Here is an 18175-nt window from a genome sequence, read left to right on the forward strand (position 1 = left end):
TGAGTTACGAGGTCTCGGTGAAGAGGCAGGGTAACTGGGTTGTCTATCGATAGGTCGAGCAACATGGTGTACCAGTGCTGCCTGGGCCACGCTGGAGCGATCATGATCAAGCGATCTCCGTCCCTGCGGAGCTTTAGCAGGACCCTGTGAACCAGCGGGAACGGTGGAAAGGTGTAAAGCAGTTGGCTCGTCCACAGCATCAAGAAAGCATCCGAGATCAAGCCCGGGGAGAGGCCTTAGAAGGAGCAGAACATCTGGCATTTCCTGTTCTCGCGGGAAGCGAAGACGTCTATGTGGGGAAATCCCCACTTCCAGAAAACAGAATAAATAACGTCCGGACGAATCGCCCACTCGTGAGACAGGAAGGATCTGCTGAGTCGATCCGCCAGAGTGTTCCGAACCCCTGGGAGAAAGGACGCTACCAGGTCTATCAAGTGGGCTATACAAAAGTTCCAGAGTTGGATGGCCTCCTGACAAAGGGAGGAGGACTGTGCCCCTCCCTGCTTGTTTATGTAATATATGGACGTTGTGTTGTCTGTGAGCACTGAGACACAGCAGCCTTGCAAGTGCTGTTGAAACGCCTGGCACGCAAGGCAGACTGCTCTCAGCTCTCGGACACTGATGTGCAAGGCCAGCTCCTAAGATAACCAAAGGCCTTGAGTGCGAAGATGACCGAGGTGAGCACCCCAGCCGAGAAATGACGTGTCCATCGTCAGGGACATAGAAGGCTGAGGCGGATGGAACAACATCCCTGCACACACCAGGGAAGGCGTCAGCCCCCAGTCGAGGGAGCCTAGGATGCTCGGGGGAATGGTGACTATCATGTCTATGGTGTCTCTGCCCAGGTGGTATACTGAGTTGAGCCAAGATTGGAGGGGACGGAGGCGTAGCCTGGCGTGTGTGGTCACGAATGTGCAGGCAGCCATGTGACCCAGGAGCCCGAGACAAGTGCAAGACGAAGTCGTTGGGAAGTTCTGTAGGCCTTGGATAATTGTTACCATCGCCTGAAACCGAGTCGGTGGTAAGCAGGCTCTGGTGAGATTGGCGTTCAGGATGGCCCCAATGAAGTCTATCCTCTGTGTGGGAACCAGAGTGGATTTCTCTGTATTGATCTTCAGGCCTAGACGTATGAATAGGTCCTTGACGATGCCCACATGCTGGGTGACTTGTGTCTCGGAGGTCCCTCGGATGAGCCAATCGTCCAGATACGGAAAGACATGTATCCGGCGGTAGCGGAGGGAGACAGCGACTACAGCCATGCAATTTGTGAATACTCTCGGGGCTGTAGAGAGGCCAAACGGTATGACCGTAAACTGGAAATGCTGATGGTTGGCTACAAACCGGAGGTACCGCCTGTGTGGAGGATAAATGGTGATGTGAAAATACGTGTCCTTCATGTCGAGGGCAGCATAGCAGTCTCCGGGATCCAAGGATGGGATGATGGTCCCCAGGGATACCATGCGGAATTTCAACTTTATCATGAATTTGTTGAGTTCTCGCAGGCTAGGATAGGTCTGAGACCTCCCTTCACCTTGGGGATTAGGAAATAGTGGGAGTAGAACCCCTTCCCCCTTTCGTCTTCTGATACTTCCTCTGTGGCTCCTATGGCAAGGAGCGTTTGCACCTCTTGTAAGAGGAATTGCTCATGAGAGGGGTCCCTGAAGATGGACGAGGGTGGGGGAAATAAACTGGAGGTGGTACCCAAGTTCCACCGTGCATAGGACCCAACGATCTGAAGTTAGCTGGGACCATGCCGGGAGGTAAAGGGAGAGGCAGTTGGAAAAAGGAGGGAAAGGATCCTGGAAAGTAACTGGTACGCCATCCTTGGGCACACCTTCAAAAGTTTGGCTTTGGCCCCGTAGGCGGTTTGGAGGGATCCTGATTTTGGTCCCCTTGGGGTCCAGACTGCCGTCTACGATTGCCTCGGCTGCGCCTTCTGCTGAAGTCTTGCCTTGGTCTAGGCGGGGGATAAGGGGGGTGAGGCTGGGGACAGAAGGACCTGCGCTGAGTCACTAGGGTGTGCATCCCAAGGGAGCGCATGATGACCCTGTTGTCCTTAAGGCTACGCAGCCTGGGGTCAGCCTTTTCAGAGAATAGGCCTTGACCGTCAAAGGGCAGGTCCAATATGGTGGTTTGTAACTCAGGTGGAAGGCCTGACACCTGCAGCCATGATATTCGCCGCATGGTGACACCTGAAGCCAGGGTCCTGGCTGCGGAGTCAGCTGCGTCCAGGAAGGCCTGGAGAGAAGTTCTTGCCACCTTCTTCCCTTCCTCCAAAAGGGCAGCAAACTCTGGGCGGGAATCTTGGGGAATGAACTCCTTGAATTTCTCAACCGCCGTCCAGGTGTTATAATTGCACCAGCTAAGCAGGGCTTGCTGGTTTGCCACACTGCGTTGGAGGTTCCCAGTAGAGTATACCTTGCGGCCCAATAAATCCATGCGCCTAGCCTCCTTTGATTTTGGAGCAGGAGCTTGCTGGTCATGGTGTTCCCTTTCATTGACTGATTGCATGACAAGGGAGCAGGGAGGAGGGTGCATGTACAGGTACTCATACCCCTTAGAGGGTACCATTTACTTCCGCTTAAGTCCCCTGGCCATGGGCGTAATACATGCTGGAGATTGCCAGATGGTATTGGTGTTTGCTTGGATCGTACGGATGAACGGCAAGGCCACTCTTGTGGGGGTGTCAGCTGACAGGATATCCACCACCGGGTCCTCTACCTCTGGGACCTCCTCCACCTGAAGATCCATATTCAGGGCCACATGCCTCAGGAGGTCCTGATGTGCCCGCAGGTCAATTGGAGGAGGGCCCAAGGAGGATGTCCCCGCCACCGCTTCATCTGGAGAGGAGGAAGGGGAAAGGCCAGGGACAAGAGGGTCCTGCGTGGGCTCCTGTTCATGAGTAACGTCAGGCTCAGGTGGAACTTGAGAGACTGTCAGCTGAATGAGAGCCTCCTCTGTACCCGCGGGAGGGGTGCGGCTGACCGTTGCCTCCGGCACCCGGTGTTCCAATGGTGCGGAGCAGGATGGCACTGGAGGCGCACCTTGGGCTTGATGGTATGCCCAAGGTGTCCAGAATGACCACTGATGGGGTCCGTGTTCCTGGGCCTGGGTCTCCTAGAAGACATGGCTGGGCACATCTGAGTCACGGTCCTGTCCATAGGAAGCACTGTCTGTGCGAGATGACACAGATGTGTGACGAGATGGCCAAGGAGGAGCTGAAAAATGCTGGGAAGGGTCTCCATCTCTAAATGACCTCTCCCTGCATGGCACCGGAGAGCGGTACCAGGTACCATACCGGTACCGGGAATGAGACCGGGACCTGCGACCGGAGCGGTGCCAGGAGATTGACCGGGATCTGGAGGCTTGACGTCTGGAGCGGCTGCGAGAGGCGCAGTGCCGGGAATGGTAGCGGGAGCTGGATCGGTGCCGAGAGTATCGGGATGGCAAACAGGACGCTGAGCAGTGCCGTGAGTGCAACCGGTACTGAGATGGAGAGTGGTGCCGGGACTGCGAGCGGCGTCGGGACCGGGACTGGCGACGGGACTGAGAGTGCCGGTGGGACCGTGATCGTGATCGGTGCCTCTCGACGGTGCCAACAGAGGGTGGCCTCAGCAGGCCAGGCTTGCCTATTGATTGAATGACCCTCACCGGCGGTGCCAGGGGTTGAGGCAGTGCGGACTCCGTCAGCGCAATCAGCTCCCTCGCTGTAAAAAAGGTCTCCAGCATGGAGGGAATTGTGAGCTCAACCATGGCGTGCGCTGGGGAGCTTTCAGGCACCGGACTCAACGGCCCTTGCGGGACCGGAATCGACGGTGCCGAAGCTGTCGGTGCCGCAGCAGGTGTCGGTGCCGGGCGTTCCATCTTAGGCGGGTGCTCCAACTGCGGTGCAGGTGGCACGGAAGCCGCAGGAGTCTTATGCTCCTTAACGCGCGGAGAGAGGGAACGGTGCCAAGCAAACGATGGTGCCGGCAACAGTCAGTGCTGAGGGGCCTTAGCGGTACCGGCTTGATCTGGTGCCGAAGAGACGCTTCTGCCTGATGCGGACTGTCCAGCGCTCGGTGCCGAGGGCGGAGGAGTAACAGCTGCCTCCATCAGGAGCTGTTTCAGACGAAAGTCCCGCTCCTTCTTCATCCTGGGCTTAAAGGCCTTACAGATCTGGCACTTATCCAAGAGCTGGGATTCCCCAAGGCACTTAAGGCAAGAGTTGTGGGGATCTCCCGTTGGCATCGGCCTGTGGCAGGTCGAGCATGGTTTGAAGCCCAGTGAACCGGGCATGGGCAGGGAAGGTGCTAATCCCCGAACTCGTCTCAATTATATACACTAACTATAACAAAGAATTAATAAAACTGACGCTAACTAACTATAGACACGAGAATTAATAAAAGAACTACGAGTAGCTAGAGAGGTGGAGATCAGCTAAGCCGCGCTCCACTGTTCCAACGACCGACACGGGCGGTAAGAAGGAACTGAAGGGCCATTGGGTCGGCACGGGTATATATTCAGCGCCATGGCGGCGCCACTCTAGGGGGGCGACCCAGCCAACCCACCGAGTGTTGCTAAGGCAAAAATCTTCCGACGAACGTGCACACGGCGCGTGCACACCTAATTGGAATCGATATGAGCAAGAACTCGAAGAAGAATAATTGTTCTCCAGGTCCACTGAAGGTAGGATAAGTAATGACCTTAGTCTGTAGAAAGGGAGATTGAGGTTAGATATTAGGAGAAATGTTCTAACTTCAGGGATAGTTATTACTGTAATAGGTTACCAAGGGCGGCTGTAGAATCCCCATCACTGGAAGTTTTTAAGAACAGGTCAGAGAAACACCTGTCAGGTCTAGTTATACTGCATACACCAGTGTTTCTCAACGACTGGTCTGTGGACGGGCACCCAGGGCCGGCTGTAGGTTTTTTGCCACCCCAAGCAAAAAAAAAACAACAAACAAACAAAAAAAACCCTCTGAGAGTGCAAGTGCTGCCTCTAAAATTGTGCTGCCCCAATCATGTGCTTGGTTTACTGGTGTCCAGGGGCGGCTCCAGGCACCAGCGCAGTAAGCACGTGCCTGGGGTGATGTCATAAACAGATAGTTAAGGGTTAATGTCTCTTTTACCTGTAAAGGATTAAGAAGCTCAGTGAACCTGGCTGACACCTGACCAGAGGACCAATAGGAGGACAAGATACTTTCAAATCTTGGTGGAGGGAAGTTTTTGTTTGTTTTGTTCATTGTTCGCTCTTGGGAAAAAGAGGGACCAGATGTACAACCAGACTCTCCAAATCTTTCTGAATCAGTCTTTCACGTTTCAAACTTGTAAGTTAGCCAGGCAAGGCGGTATTAGTCTTATGTTTGTTTTCTCTTCACTTGTGAATGCTTTTCCTTTGCGGAGATATTTACCTCTGTTTGCTGTACTTTGAATCTCAGGCTGGGGCAGGGGGAGTCCCTCTAGGCTATATGAATCTGAGACCCTGTAAGCATTTTCCATCCTGATTTTACAGAGATAATTTTTACTTTTTCTTCTTTAATTAAAAGCTTTCTTTTTAAGAACCTGATGATTTTTTTCTTCGTTTTAAGACCCAAGGATTTGAGTCTGACTCACCAAGAATTGGTGGGGGAAAGGAGGGGGGGAAGGATAATTCCTCTTTGTTTAAGATCCAGGAGTCTGGATCAGTGTAGCCTCTCAGGGTAACCCAGGGAGGGGAAAGTTCTGGGGGAAAAAAGAGGGGGAAGGCTAATTTCTCCTTGTGTTCAGACTCAAGGGTTTGGGTCTTGGGTTCCCAGGGAAGGTTTTGAGGGAACAGGAAGCGTGCCAAACACTATATTTTTGGCTGGTGGCAGCGTTATCAGATCTAAGCTAGGAATTAAGCTTAGAAGGGTCCATGCAGGTCCCCACTTTTTGGACGCTAAAGTTCACAGTGGGAGAAAATCCTTGACAGGTGGCCTGCCAGTTGCTGTGAGGGCGGCAGGCAGGTGGCTTTCAGCAGCGTGTCTGCGAGAGGTCCGCTGGTCCCGTGGCTTCGGCAGCAATTCGGCGGCAGGGAAGCCGATGGTGTGGGGTCGGCGGACATCCCACAGGCATGCTGCCAAATCCGTGTGACCCCGCCTGCCTGCCATGCTTGGGGCAGCAAAAAACAGAGCCACCCCTGCTGGTGCCTAGAGCCAGTCCTGCCGGCACCATTCCCTGAGATTTGCCTGACACAGTTTAGGATGCAACAAGCCAGTCCCTGGTATCAAAAAGGTTGAGAAACACTGAACTAGATGACCTCTTGAGGTCTCTTCCAGCCCTGTATTTCTATGATTCTACTGATGCCTAAAAAGCGTATACTTGTATTTCCACTAAAGAGCTGTTTCCAAAGCATCAGCCAATTTTCTAGACTGGTACAACATACAAGCACCTGTGAGTGCCCTCAATTTTCATTTACTGTAATGAAGCTTTCTTCATCTTGCAGACATTATATGGTTTTGGCTGAGCCTCAGACAACTACCCCTCATCCAGGACTAGAGCTATATAAAACACCAACACAGTGAAATAAATGAATATATAGATTTGAATATTAGCATACTGAAAACATCATGACTCATACTTCTTCACACAACTCCTACTGGTCCCACATTAAACATGAGGTGTAACAAGTAAACCCAGATAAGAGGATGACTGATTTCCCAGAAGAGGGAGAGATCCTTCAGAACTGACTATCTCTGGGTAGTTTTTCACTGAACACTAAAATAGGTGCATTGAATTAAGTATATGAGTGTTTCATCTCTCTCAAAGTTGGAGTGTGATTGCCTATACTATTGTGAGAATAGTTTGGAAACTCAAACACAATGAAGCTTCCCAAGGCAAAACTTTATCCTTTGAAAAGAAGTAAGAGATGGAAATTAATGTTTTGGCATAATTAACAAGTAAAAGGAAAGCTATCAAACTTCTATCTTCAACCAAGAATTCTATCCCTTGCAAAATACATACAAGTACATCTTCTAATGATTCTGAAATAAAGTTATGATAAATATGGCATTCAGAAATTACTTCTAAAAACTTGACTGTAGGACAACACAGATGATAAAGCTGGGTTTGTGAAGAAGAAAGCTCTTATTCAAACACGTTTATCCGTAGAGATGGAAAAAATAGGTAAAGCAAAGTAAAATGCCTTTTTGGTAAATGTTCTCAGTTTTTCAAGTCTGCCCCAGTCTGACAGCTCCTCTTCAAAATGGAAGACTCCAGTAGGATTGTTCAGTTGTATGCTTTATTTGATACAATTTGTTTTCTTTGGGTATGTCTACACAGCTGATGCTAAAATGCGGCCACGTCGCGGCTCCAGTGCTGAGAGAGAGCTTTCCTAGCACTGTAAAAAATCCCACCTCAGCGAGGGGAATAGCTACTAGCACTGGGAGCGTGGCTACCAGTGCTGTAGCACTATCTACACTGCCACTTTACAGCGCTGAAACTTGCATTGCTCTGGGGGATGTTTTTTCACACCCCTGAGCGAAGAAAGTTTCAGCGCTGTAAGTGGCAGTGTAGATAAGCCCTTAGTTTTTCCTTTATTTCTTATTTGATGAGACCAAGACTAGCTGCAAGCATCTCACTTACTCTGTCATAATTTCATTGCTGGACATGGACAAGTCAGAGTTAGACTTGCATCTACTTTCCCCTTCCCAGCTGATAGTGTCAAACACAAACAAACGACACTAAGTCTCTAGCACAGACAGATGAAGAGTACCAGTTGACAGGAATACATTGTAACTATATCTGCACTTCATTTTAGAAAGTGAATGCGTATAGCCATAGCACAAATACACCAAGCACTCCTAATCTAATGTTTGACTGCTGCACCAAAATGTAGGGGAGGTTATTTATAATTTATTTGAGCTCAGTATTTTAAAATATGGTTATATCTATGTACATTTAATTTTTTATTATGCCAAATTACACAGAGAATTCATTGTTCTCCCTTGAAAGTTTACACAGAGGTGATAATTCTCCTGGCCTTTAACACTCTTTACTTCTCCATTATAGAACGCTTTCAACTTCATCTTTAACAATCCACTACTTGTTTTTCCATGAGTAAATATTTAAACCAAATTTCTGTTTTAAAATGTCTGCAGAAAGACAGAAGATAAAAGCAAGAACTTAGATTTATAGCTAACTAGGTAATAATCAACTGCTCCCCATACACAGAGGTCCTCATCAATGGCTCAGACTTACTATGAACCTTTAGCCCAGGAAGTTCATGCCCTTATGGTAGTGTTCATAAGCAAATAAAAACTTGACAAAGCACCTCACAAGACAGTTAATTTATTGGAGCAAGACATTCAAACTTTTCCTTTTCCTTTATAACAGCTCAACTGAGTTAGTTGCACAAATATTTGTCATTCTATTTCACATTGAAAGAAAAAGGGATTAAGGAGTGATAGAGCATTAGATATCTAAAAGCCAAACAGTACTTAGGATTGGGGGAAAGCGTATTTTCATGTTTTGTCATTTATGTTTCTCAGCACCACTGTGTTTTCTACTTAAGACTCAAAAGAGAGACTTCCCCCCCTTTAATGTTACATGAATCCTACAAGACATCAGTTTATTCACTTCTTCTTTGAGAATTCCCTATCAGTCCTTTATATAGAATACCTTCTGGGCTGCTTTGAGGACTGGAGTCAAGACTTTCCTAAAGCAAGAAAGCTCATGTCAGAGACCGGTGAAGATCAGACTACTCAACCCCTTAGTTCACATATCATACCAGAAATATTGCACTGAGTGAAGAATTTCCATTAAATAACTGACCATTTTATATTACACATATATAGACAAAGTTAAAATTAAAATGTGCTAAACAATTGTCCTAAGAATTGTGCATTGGTATACACTTAGTCCTTGTTTCAAATCATGCTTAGTAGCTATGGACTTTTTAAAAAAACTTTCCTTTGATTTTTCCAAGGAAAAAAATACGGTATCTGCACAAGCATTCTGTTCTTATTATAATACCATTAAACATGATTAATTGTATATCTACACTAAATTTTGCTAGAATTTCCCAAGTTACTGCCACCAGCTCAGTTCCAATAGCGGTAAAAGCAGTAATGCACTCAGCGCATAGTCAACTTGTGGAACTCATTGACAGGGGATAATGTGAAGGCTAAAAGTATAACTGGGTTCAAAAAATAATTAGCTAAGTTCATGGAGAATAGGTCCATCAATGACTCTTAGCACAACCACTGTCAGATAACGTGGACCATGGGCCTGACCCAGGATGACCATGCTTATGTTCTTAAAAGTGCTACTGTAGACAAGAATGAATCAAGGTCTGCAAAATCTTGATTTGGTGAGACATTTAAGAATTTCATTCTACATAGTTTATCCAACAGAACACTGAAATAACTATCACAGTTTATAAGCACATATATAGGGAGATTTCTGATAGCAGATGGCTCTTTAACAGATAGTGACGACAAATTCCAGTTCCTGGAAGGTGAAGTTTGACAAATTCAGCTAGATGAATAATTCTACTACTTAATTCTCATTGTGCTTTTCACCAGCAGATATACATGGCATCTTACTTCCAAAGCTAATATTACTCCTGTAAGCACAAATTCCTACAAAATCCAAAGAGAGTCTGGATATCAGATCTCAAGACCCTTCAAGAATTTTTCTTGCAGATCTAAGGACATCTGAGTTTGGAGGCCATGGCCCTGTAGGCCTCCAAACCCTTCCTACTCAGGTACATAAATCACGAACTTCTTGGATAGCTTTTCAAATTTCATGGCTGTTTCATGGGAGGAATGATATAACCCTATATTTCAATCATTGTAGACTGCAGAACAGAGGGAATCTAGACTTCCGGAGTGAAACACAAAATTCAACCTTCATGTATGTAACTGATTTAAACACACTTTTATTGGTGCATTTTGAGTTCCCAAAGGAATGTTGGACACTTATTTGCTATATAAGAAATGAGTGAGAAATTTATTTTTATGTGTGATAAGGAAAGGAAAAGTGTTTTCTTTTCCCAATTAATTATGTAAAATTTTATTTCAGAAGGTGCACCAAAATGTGAGGACTCTATCCACTTCATTCACATGCTGAAATGTGACACTGAATTTGTGAACATTTAGTTGTGAATAGTTACAATATAGCAAAAGCTTTTTCCTTTCTTCATGTTTTCTCCATTTCTACACCTGACTCCATTTAAGGAATTATGTGCTATGAAGAATGTGAGAGTCTTATGAGGTATCAATCATATTTATTTCCAAATACTGGCTTTTTTTAAAGCAAATTGTAAAATGCAATTTTACTGTGAATTTAAGATAAAAAATGGTAACATACATACAGGGCCAGTGCAAGGATATTTTGCACCCTAGGCAGAACTTCCACCTTGTGCTCTCCCTCCTCTTCCCTTCCCCTCGGAGCACCGCTTATTATCAACTTTCAAAAATGAATACAGTGGAGGGGTGGGTTCTAAGGTCAGCGCGTAAGATGAAAGTCACGTATAATGAAAATGACCATGAAGTACAGTGCACACAGTATACACTGTATACACTAGAACAGGGGTCCTCAACTTATGGTACACGTGCCAAAGGTGGCACGCAAGCCGATTTTTTTTAATGACAAGTTGCGGGTCCCGGCCGCTGCTGAGCCCGCTACCGGCCCGGGGTTCCATTAGACTTGCTTCCCATGGGATCTTACCTATAAACTCCCTGAGTTTGCTAAAGTCTGCCTTCTTGAACTCCATTATCTTTATTGTGCTGTTTTTCCTCCTACCATTCCTTAGAATCATGTATGCTATCCCAAGCTGCTTTCCACTTTGAAATTCTCAACCAGTTCCTCTCCATTTGTCAAAATCAAATCTAGAACAGCCTCTTCCCTAGTAGCTTTCTCCACTTTCTGAAATAAAAAATTGTCTCTGAGACATTACAAGAACTTGTTGGATAATCTGTGCCCTGCTGTATTATTTTCCCAATAGATGTCCGGGTAGTTGAAGTCTGCCATCACCATCAAGTCCTGTGCTTTGGATGATTTGTTAGTTGTTTATAAAAAGCCTCATCCACCTCTTCCTCCTAGTTAGGTGGTCTGTAGTAGATCACTGCCATGACATCACCCGTGGTTTTTATCTGTTATTTACTTAGAAAGTCCTTTCTAAGCTACTTCTGGTAACTGCAGTGACATACTATAATAACACATTGTTTTCAAAGATGTTTAGTTAGTGCAAATAAAGGATTTTTAATAGGTTTAGTCAAGAGCTATTTATGCTTCAGTTGCAAATTCTCATAACTTGCCACAGGAAACATGAGAAACAAGTAACTGCACTGGTTCCTCACGTTATTTTGTTGAAGACCATCAACCTTGAGTTGATGGAATAAAAAAATCTCTAGTTAAGATTTGGGCTCACTCCTGCAGGTGTGCCAAAGAAAGCACTCTTCTGCGCAATATGGTTTTCTGCCCACTAAGGACCAGTATGAGTCTACCTAATATGTCTACCTTAGGCTCCATCTGTAGACTCAAACCCTATTCTTTAATGAAAGGCTAAAGCTGTGTTAACTAAACAATTCAGAGTTGTTTCAAAAAGGACCGATCTTGATTCTTTCACCATCTGCGAGAATCAACATTTCCAGAAGCTTGTGAACATTCACAAATTAAGCTATTATATTTACTTTTTTAATCTTTCAACTAAAAGGGCTTGATTTTGAAGGGAAATTCTTGCCTATTTTGTGGCCCTAAACAAACAGTGGGGAAAATGTATATGAATGGCTAGCTGCAGTCTGAGCTCAAGGAAGACAGAGCTATTCATTTCTCTCACCTGCCTCAAAGTTCTTCTGGAAGCAGAATTATTGTTTCAGTATCCTACCTTCTTACAGGAATGGACTAGGTGGGAAGATAGGGAAGATTGCACAACATGAGTGCTGCAGTTAGAATTACTCAGCTGCAAAGCTGGGATGTTAATACTACTGCAGACTTCATTTCAGAAGGTTGTTATGTTTTTCTTTTGTATCACAAGGGCACATTACAAAAATAGTTTAGGGGTCAGTTTTAATTCTGGCCTTTATTTCCTTGAGGTAAGACGTTTATCTACCAACTTGTTTATTGGGTACCAAGTTATACCTTGAAATATGCTGTGCAACCCCCTTGTTCAGGGTGGTTACTCCAGGTAAGTCAGAGCAGAATTTATTCCTTGGTGTCAAAACTGTACAATACTTATCAAATGCTCAACACTACAAAACTAGCTGGAAAAGGTCCAATTTCCTTTCTAGACATACATCATAATTGGAGGGGAAATATTACAACTTTAATAACTTGCTTAATTTATTCTTGCTATTGTAGAAATCTGATTTAATAGTTTCAAATTTTGTAATCTCGAATAAAAATTGAATTATTCTGACTCAAAGTCATGTAATATACTGCTCTGAATCCATGGCAGAAATCCAGGAGAAGTCAGATTTTAAAAACTTTTGCCTTCAAAGATATTGCCTGAATATCTGGTTTAGTCAGGAAAAATGACTTAGAATGACATATTTTACAACAGAAGTCGCTAAAATTTGAGTGGCAACATAATTCATTTGGAAAATTTTCACAAAGTAATCAATTTAAATCTGACCTCTCTGTCCTCATCCTCAAAGGAAAAGTGCACAATAGTTTCAAGAGATGAGGTTGGAAGCTTAAATTCATAACTTTTGCTAGACAATAAAAATCACGGACTGAAACTCTATATTTATGGCTCTCCACCCCCACCTATTTTTTCCTATTTTCCTCCCATGAGTGGAGAGGTGTTAACTGTACACTTCACCTTGAATGGTACTTTAAAATATGTGTTAACTACTTATGCTAAACAATCTGTTCCCACTTTGTGTTAGTTGTGACATTCTGAGTGCATTTCCCAGACCTCAAGAAGAGCTCTGAGTAAACTGGAAAGCTTGTCTCTCTCACAAGTATCATTTGATCCAATAGAAAACATTACCTCACCCACCTTGTCTTTCTATTCACACAGTAAACTTGATACAGCATTTCACTTTTTTATAAGGCCAGGTCTACACTATGGACCTTACAGTGGCACAGGTGTACTGCTGCAGCTGCGCTGATGTAAGGTCTTCCATGAAACCACTCTATGCCGATGGGAGAGAGCTCTCCCACTGGCATAATTAAACCACCCCCAACTAGTGGTGGTAGCTATGTTGCCGGGAGAGCATATCCCACCGACATAGCACTGTCCACAGCAGTGCTTTTGTTGGTGAAACTTGTGTCGGTCAGGGATGTGTTTTTCCACACCCCCGATTGACAAAAGTTTTGCTGACAAAAGTGGTAGTGTAGACAAAGCCTAAGACTTAAGATAAAAATTATCTTGCAATCAATGTTTTTTCTTTGGGTACAAATCTACATACTTTTTCGTTTTTGAATTAGACTGAATGGAAGTATGAAGAATGTTTATAAGAAATCTGGCAAGTTTTGTTGTTCTGGAAATGGGGTAAAGAGGATATCGAAGAACTTCAGACACTAGTCAATTTGTTTTGCAAACACAGTAGTTATGTTTCTTATTCAGTTTTGAAAGATTTCTTGATTATTTATTTAAATGCAAAGGATAAGAGAAGGTTACTCACCCTGTGCAGTAACTGAGGTTCTTTGAGATGTGTGTCCCTGTGGGAGTTCCACTTCAGGTGTTGGTGCATCCCTGTGCCTTTGATCAGAGAATTTCAGCAGCAGTGAGTGTCTGAGTCATGCATGTGTGGTCCCTGTCTCACGGTGCCACTGGCACCTCATCTAGTGCACATGTAACCTGATCTCTTTAGTTCCTTCTCTATCGTAGAGTCCAGGATTGAACTCCGAAGTAGATGGGGGGGGGCACGTAGTGGAGCATCCACAGGGACAACACATCATGAAGAACCTCAGTTACTGCATAGGGTGAGTAACCGTCTCTTCTTCTTCGAGTGATGTACTCTGGATACTCCACTTCAGATGACTGTAGAGCAGTGTCCCACTTTGGATGGAAGGAGCTTCTGAGCTGCATGAGTGAGTGAAGATAACACTATTAGTCCTAGCAATGCATCTGAGCCTAAGCTCTGTACAATTGCATAGTATTTTGTGAACATATGTTCAGAGGCCCAGATAGCAGCTCTACATATGTCTATGCATGGAACATTGTTCAGAAAGGCTACTGAAGTTGCTATCAATCTGGTAGCATGAGTTCTGATCCCAGATAGGGGTTGCAGGTTCTTTTGCTGGTAACAGAGATGAATGATAGTCTTTGTGTGGAGATTGTGGATCCTTTAGAATGTTCTGTAGTGGAAATGAAAAGTCTTGGGGATTTTCTGAAAGGCGTAGTTCTGTCAGGGTAGAATGCTAATGCATGTCTGATGCCCAGAGTATGTATTTTGGCGTCCTGTGCACTCCTGTGTGGTTTGGGAAAGAATGTTGGGAGATTGATTGGCTGATTTATGTGGAAGAACAAAGATATTTTAGGTATAAATTTGGGATGTGGTCTTAGGGTGACCTTGTCCTAGGAAAAAAATGGTATAAGGTGGGTGGGCCATCAGAGCCCGTAGCTCACCCACATGGCAGGCTAATGCAATAGCTACTAAAATTGCCACCTTCATTGAGAGGTGTGTTAGAGAGCATGTCACTAAGGGTTCAAACGGGGGCCTGGTGATGCACCGTAACACAAGGTTTAGGTCCCATGGTGGCGTGGGTGAGCATATTTCGGGCTAAACATTCTGAATGCACATAAGGAAGCTTTTGGTAATTGGGTACACAAACAACGATGTCCCGTCGATCTTATGGTGGAAGGTGGTAATAGCTGTTAAATATACTTTGATCGAATGAATGGATAGTTTAGACTGTTTCAGCTCTAGGATGTAGTCCAGTATCAATGGCAAAGATGTGGAAACTGGAGGAATTCATTTGTCTTGGCACCATATGGAGAACTTCTTCCATTTCTAAAGGTAAGTACTGCACGTGGTTGATCTTCTTTTATTTAGTAATACGTGTTTAACCTGTTCTGAACAGGCTAGTTCATCATGATGGAACCATGTAGGAGCCACGTCTTCAGGTGAAGACTCTCCAAATTTAGATGGTGTATCTGACTGGAGTTCTGTGATAGAAGGTCCTGCTGGAGTGGAAGAATGCGTGTTGCATATACTTCCATCCACATCAGGTAAGAGTACCAAGTCTGTCTGGGCCATGTTGGGGCTATCAGTATGACTTTTGCTTTGTCAAACCTATTTTGTGTATCATCCTTGATAACAGTGGTATCCATGGGAATGCATATAGAAGTGCTACTTCCCATTTTGGTTTGTCTTCTCTTGATTGCAGGCATGTAAATTCCCAGAGTACAGAGGGTTGTGTGGGAGTCTTTCATCGCATGGAAGACTTCATCTATCTTTGCAGGAACAGTTTCTGTTCATCAAACAGGAGGTCCTCCACAGTGGACTGTATCTCCCTGGGAAAGCCCAAAAAATGAAGCCTGGATGCCTGGCGCATAACGACCACAGTGGCTGTGGATCTTGCCACTGAGTCTTCCATGTCTAAGGCTGCCTGTAATGGGGTTCTGGTCACAAGCTGTCCTTCGGATATAAGAGATTTAAAATGGCCTGTTTTGTCCTCCGGGACAGCGTTAATAAAGTCCATAAATTCTGAGTAGCTGCTGTGCTCATATTTTACTAATAGGCCCATGTAATTGGCAACCCAAAATTGCAAAGTTGCTGAGGAACAGACCTTGTTCCTCAGCAACTCTTTCCACTCTTTGCAATTAGGCATGGACCTGTATTGTTGCTATCTACGTGGTGGTTGATGGCATCAACTACGAGATAATTTGGTGCAGGGTGGGAAAATCCATACCTTTTGAGGGTACATAATATTTTTTGTCATCCCTCTTAAAGGTAGGTAGTATGATGGCAAGAGTCTGCCAAACTGTTTTGGCTGGTTCCATTGGTGCATCATTGATTGGGAGCGATATTTTGGATATCCTACAAATCTCGACTTCCAAGAACTTATATTGTGTCTCTGAGACTTACTCAAGAGGGATGAGTTATGGGTAGCAAATATATGGTGTCTTGTTCTAGAGCCTCCTCTCATTCCTCAGCTGTGTCTTCAGTGGGTTCTGACTGTGCAGGCCCTGATGATGGTGGTGGAAATATAATCCCCTCCCTATAGGGGCTCAGGGGCTGCTGTGATGCCTTCTATAAGTACCCCATGGGTCCCAGTAAGGCCAATGTGTTGTGAACAGCATAGGTGGGCCCATCCATGGGTGGTTATACCATGGGTGCATGTCTTATCCATAATAAGACCTACATTGTAGAGGTCCAGGTGTTGGCATTGGTTAGGCGGGGGAAAAGCGTCTTTCCACATCCTCCTCCTCCTCACTGGACAGAGGAGAGGCTAGCGGTGAATCAGATATTTCTTATACTGCGTGCACTGGAGAACCGTCAGTGCCAAAGAGTGATGATTCCGGTATCAACAAGACTAAAAGGTCTTTATGATGAAGAAAGTGTTGCAATGCTGGTGGCTTCATTGCTGATGTATTTGGCACTGTAGGTTTTGGTGCGGATGGTAAAGTTGTCATCGCTGATTGCGTCATTGAAGATGTGGTCATCGGTGCCACTGTAGCTAGTAAAATAGGCAGTAGTGGCATCACCTGTGGTGAAGGTCTGAATGCTGCTTCCTTAAGCAGTGTTGACAATGCTGTGATGGAGGAGGTAGGCAGGCTTGCTCTTGCCTCTCGACTCCAAGTCAATGTGCCTGAGATTGGCAGAGGCCATGGTGTGGGCAGTGCTGAAGGATCCCAGTGTCTCATAGGTACTCAGCTGTGGAGTGATCAGTACTGAGGAAAGAGACTGAGCCTGAGACTATTTACTTTTGGTCAACTCTCTCTGAGAAGTTGTCGCTCTTTTTCTGGTTGACTTTTTAGAAGAATAAGCCTTCCTCTGTGATGAGGGTGAGGTCTCCAGGGACCTTTGTCTAGAAGTGGTTTTCTGGCCAGGGTCTGCAGCTGGATGCAGGGACTCTTCCATGAGAATGAGTTTGAGACATAAGTCTCTGTCCCTTCTAGCGCAAGAATTTAGGCTGTAGCAGTGGGCATATTTCTGAGGGATGTACGACTCACCGAAACAGTGGACAGACCATCCGACACTGGCATGGTGTTCTGGGATGAAAGGCAGTGCTTGAATCCTGGTGAGCCAGGCATAACTTGAATAACTGTGGTTCATCCGTAAGAGTGAGCCCTAACTAATCTAAGGAAAAAGTTTGGTTTGGTTTTTTTGGTTTTATTTAAGGGCAAGAGTAACGGGGAAGAGAGGGTAAGTACCTAACTATTAAACTAAACTACTCTAGATAAACTAGTTCAACACGAAACGAGCTAACTGTAACACTGCTGGGAACTCAGTCTCAGGCTGACAGTTGAGAAGGAACAGAAGGGGTCACATTGTGCGTACTAGATGAGACATCAATGGCACCGCGAGATGGGGACTGCGTATACATGACCCAGACGGTCACTGCTGCTGAAATTCTATGATTGAAGGTGCAGGGACACACCAGCACCTGAAATGGAGCACCCATAGTTTGAAGAAGAACCCAATATTTACAGAAAGAGACAAAAAAAATTAAGTCACCCATGTTTTGTTGCAGAATTGGTCTGAATCAACTGGGTTTTGTCATAATAGAACACAGCAACTGCACTGAAACAAAGATGTTTACTTTCTTGGTAGCAAAGCTGATCAAAGAGAAAGCAAGTGGGTCAGTTTCAGCAATGGAAGGACACTTAGCTGAGCTTTCTAGATAAAAGTAGGAAAAAATGTACAAGGCCAAAAGTCGGTCCTGTTCTAATTTGAACACAATGAGCACTTACAGTGAGGTTCATAGGGAGGAGGGGGATCTCCACAAGGAACACACTCCATGTCTTGAAAGCCGCCAAGCTTCGTCTTCCTGTAAAATCTAGAAGATAAAAGAACAGCTTGTAAGTATTACTTTTTTATTACCAGTAGAATCTTAATTCCTAGGGGAATTTTGCACTACTGTGCATGCGCAGAATTCATGTCCCTACAGATTTTTTTTCTCTCCACGGAAAACACATTCTGGAGAGGTGTTGCAGCTACTCCTGTCACCCTCCAGGAGCTATTATGGCACCAGAACAGAGGCAACTTGTTCAGCCAATCCCAGAGAGAGACAGGGAGAGGCTGCATGCCTCACAGCACTCTGCCTGCGGGGCCAG

The 18175-nt window shown here is 45.1% G+C and overlaps 1 protein-coding gene across 4 annotated transcripts in view; it reads right to left on the reverse strand.

Moving 5' to 3' along the window:
* The window catches only part of TNFRSF19 (TNF receptor superfamily member 19), a 113645-nt gene that overhangs the window by 43980 nt on the left and 51490 nt on the right, over positions 1-18175 (reverse strand). For all 4 annotated transcript variants that reach the window (XM_032770982.2, XM_075061663.1, XM_032770984.2 and 1 more), the window contains one exon: positions 17813-17898. In XM_032770982.2, coding sequence (XP_032626873.1) covers positions 17813-17898 — 86 coding nt within the window. The remainder of the gene's footprint in view (positions 1-17812; positions 17899-18175) is intronic.

Source organism: Chelonoidis abingdonii, chromosome 1 (genome assembly GCF_003597395.2).
Source record: "Chelonoidis abingdonii isolate Lonesome George chromosome 1, CheloAbing_2.0, whole genome shotgun sequence".
NCBI lineage: Eukaryota > Metazoa > Chordata > Testudines > Testudinidae > Chelonoidis > Chelonoidis abingdonii.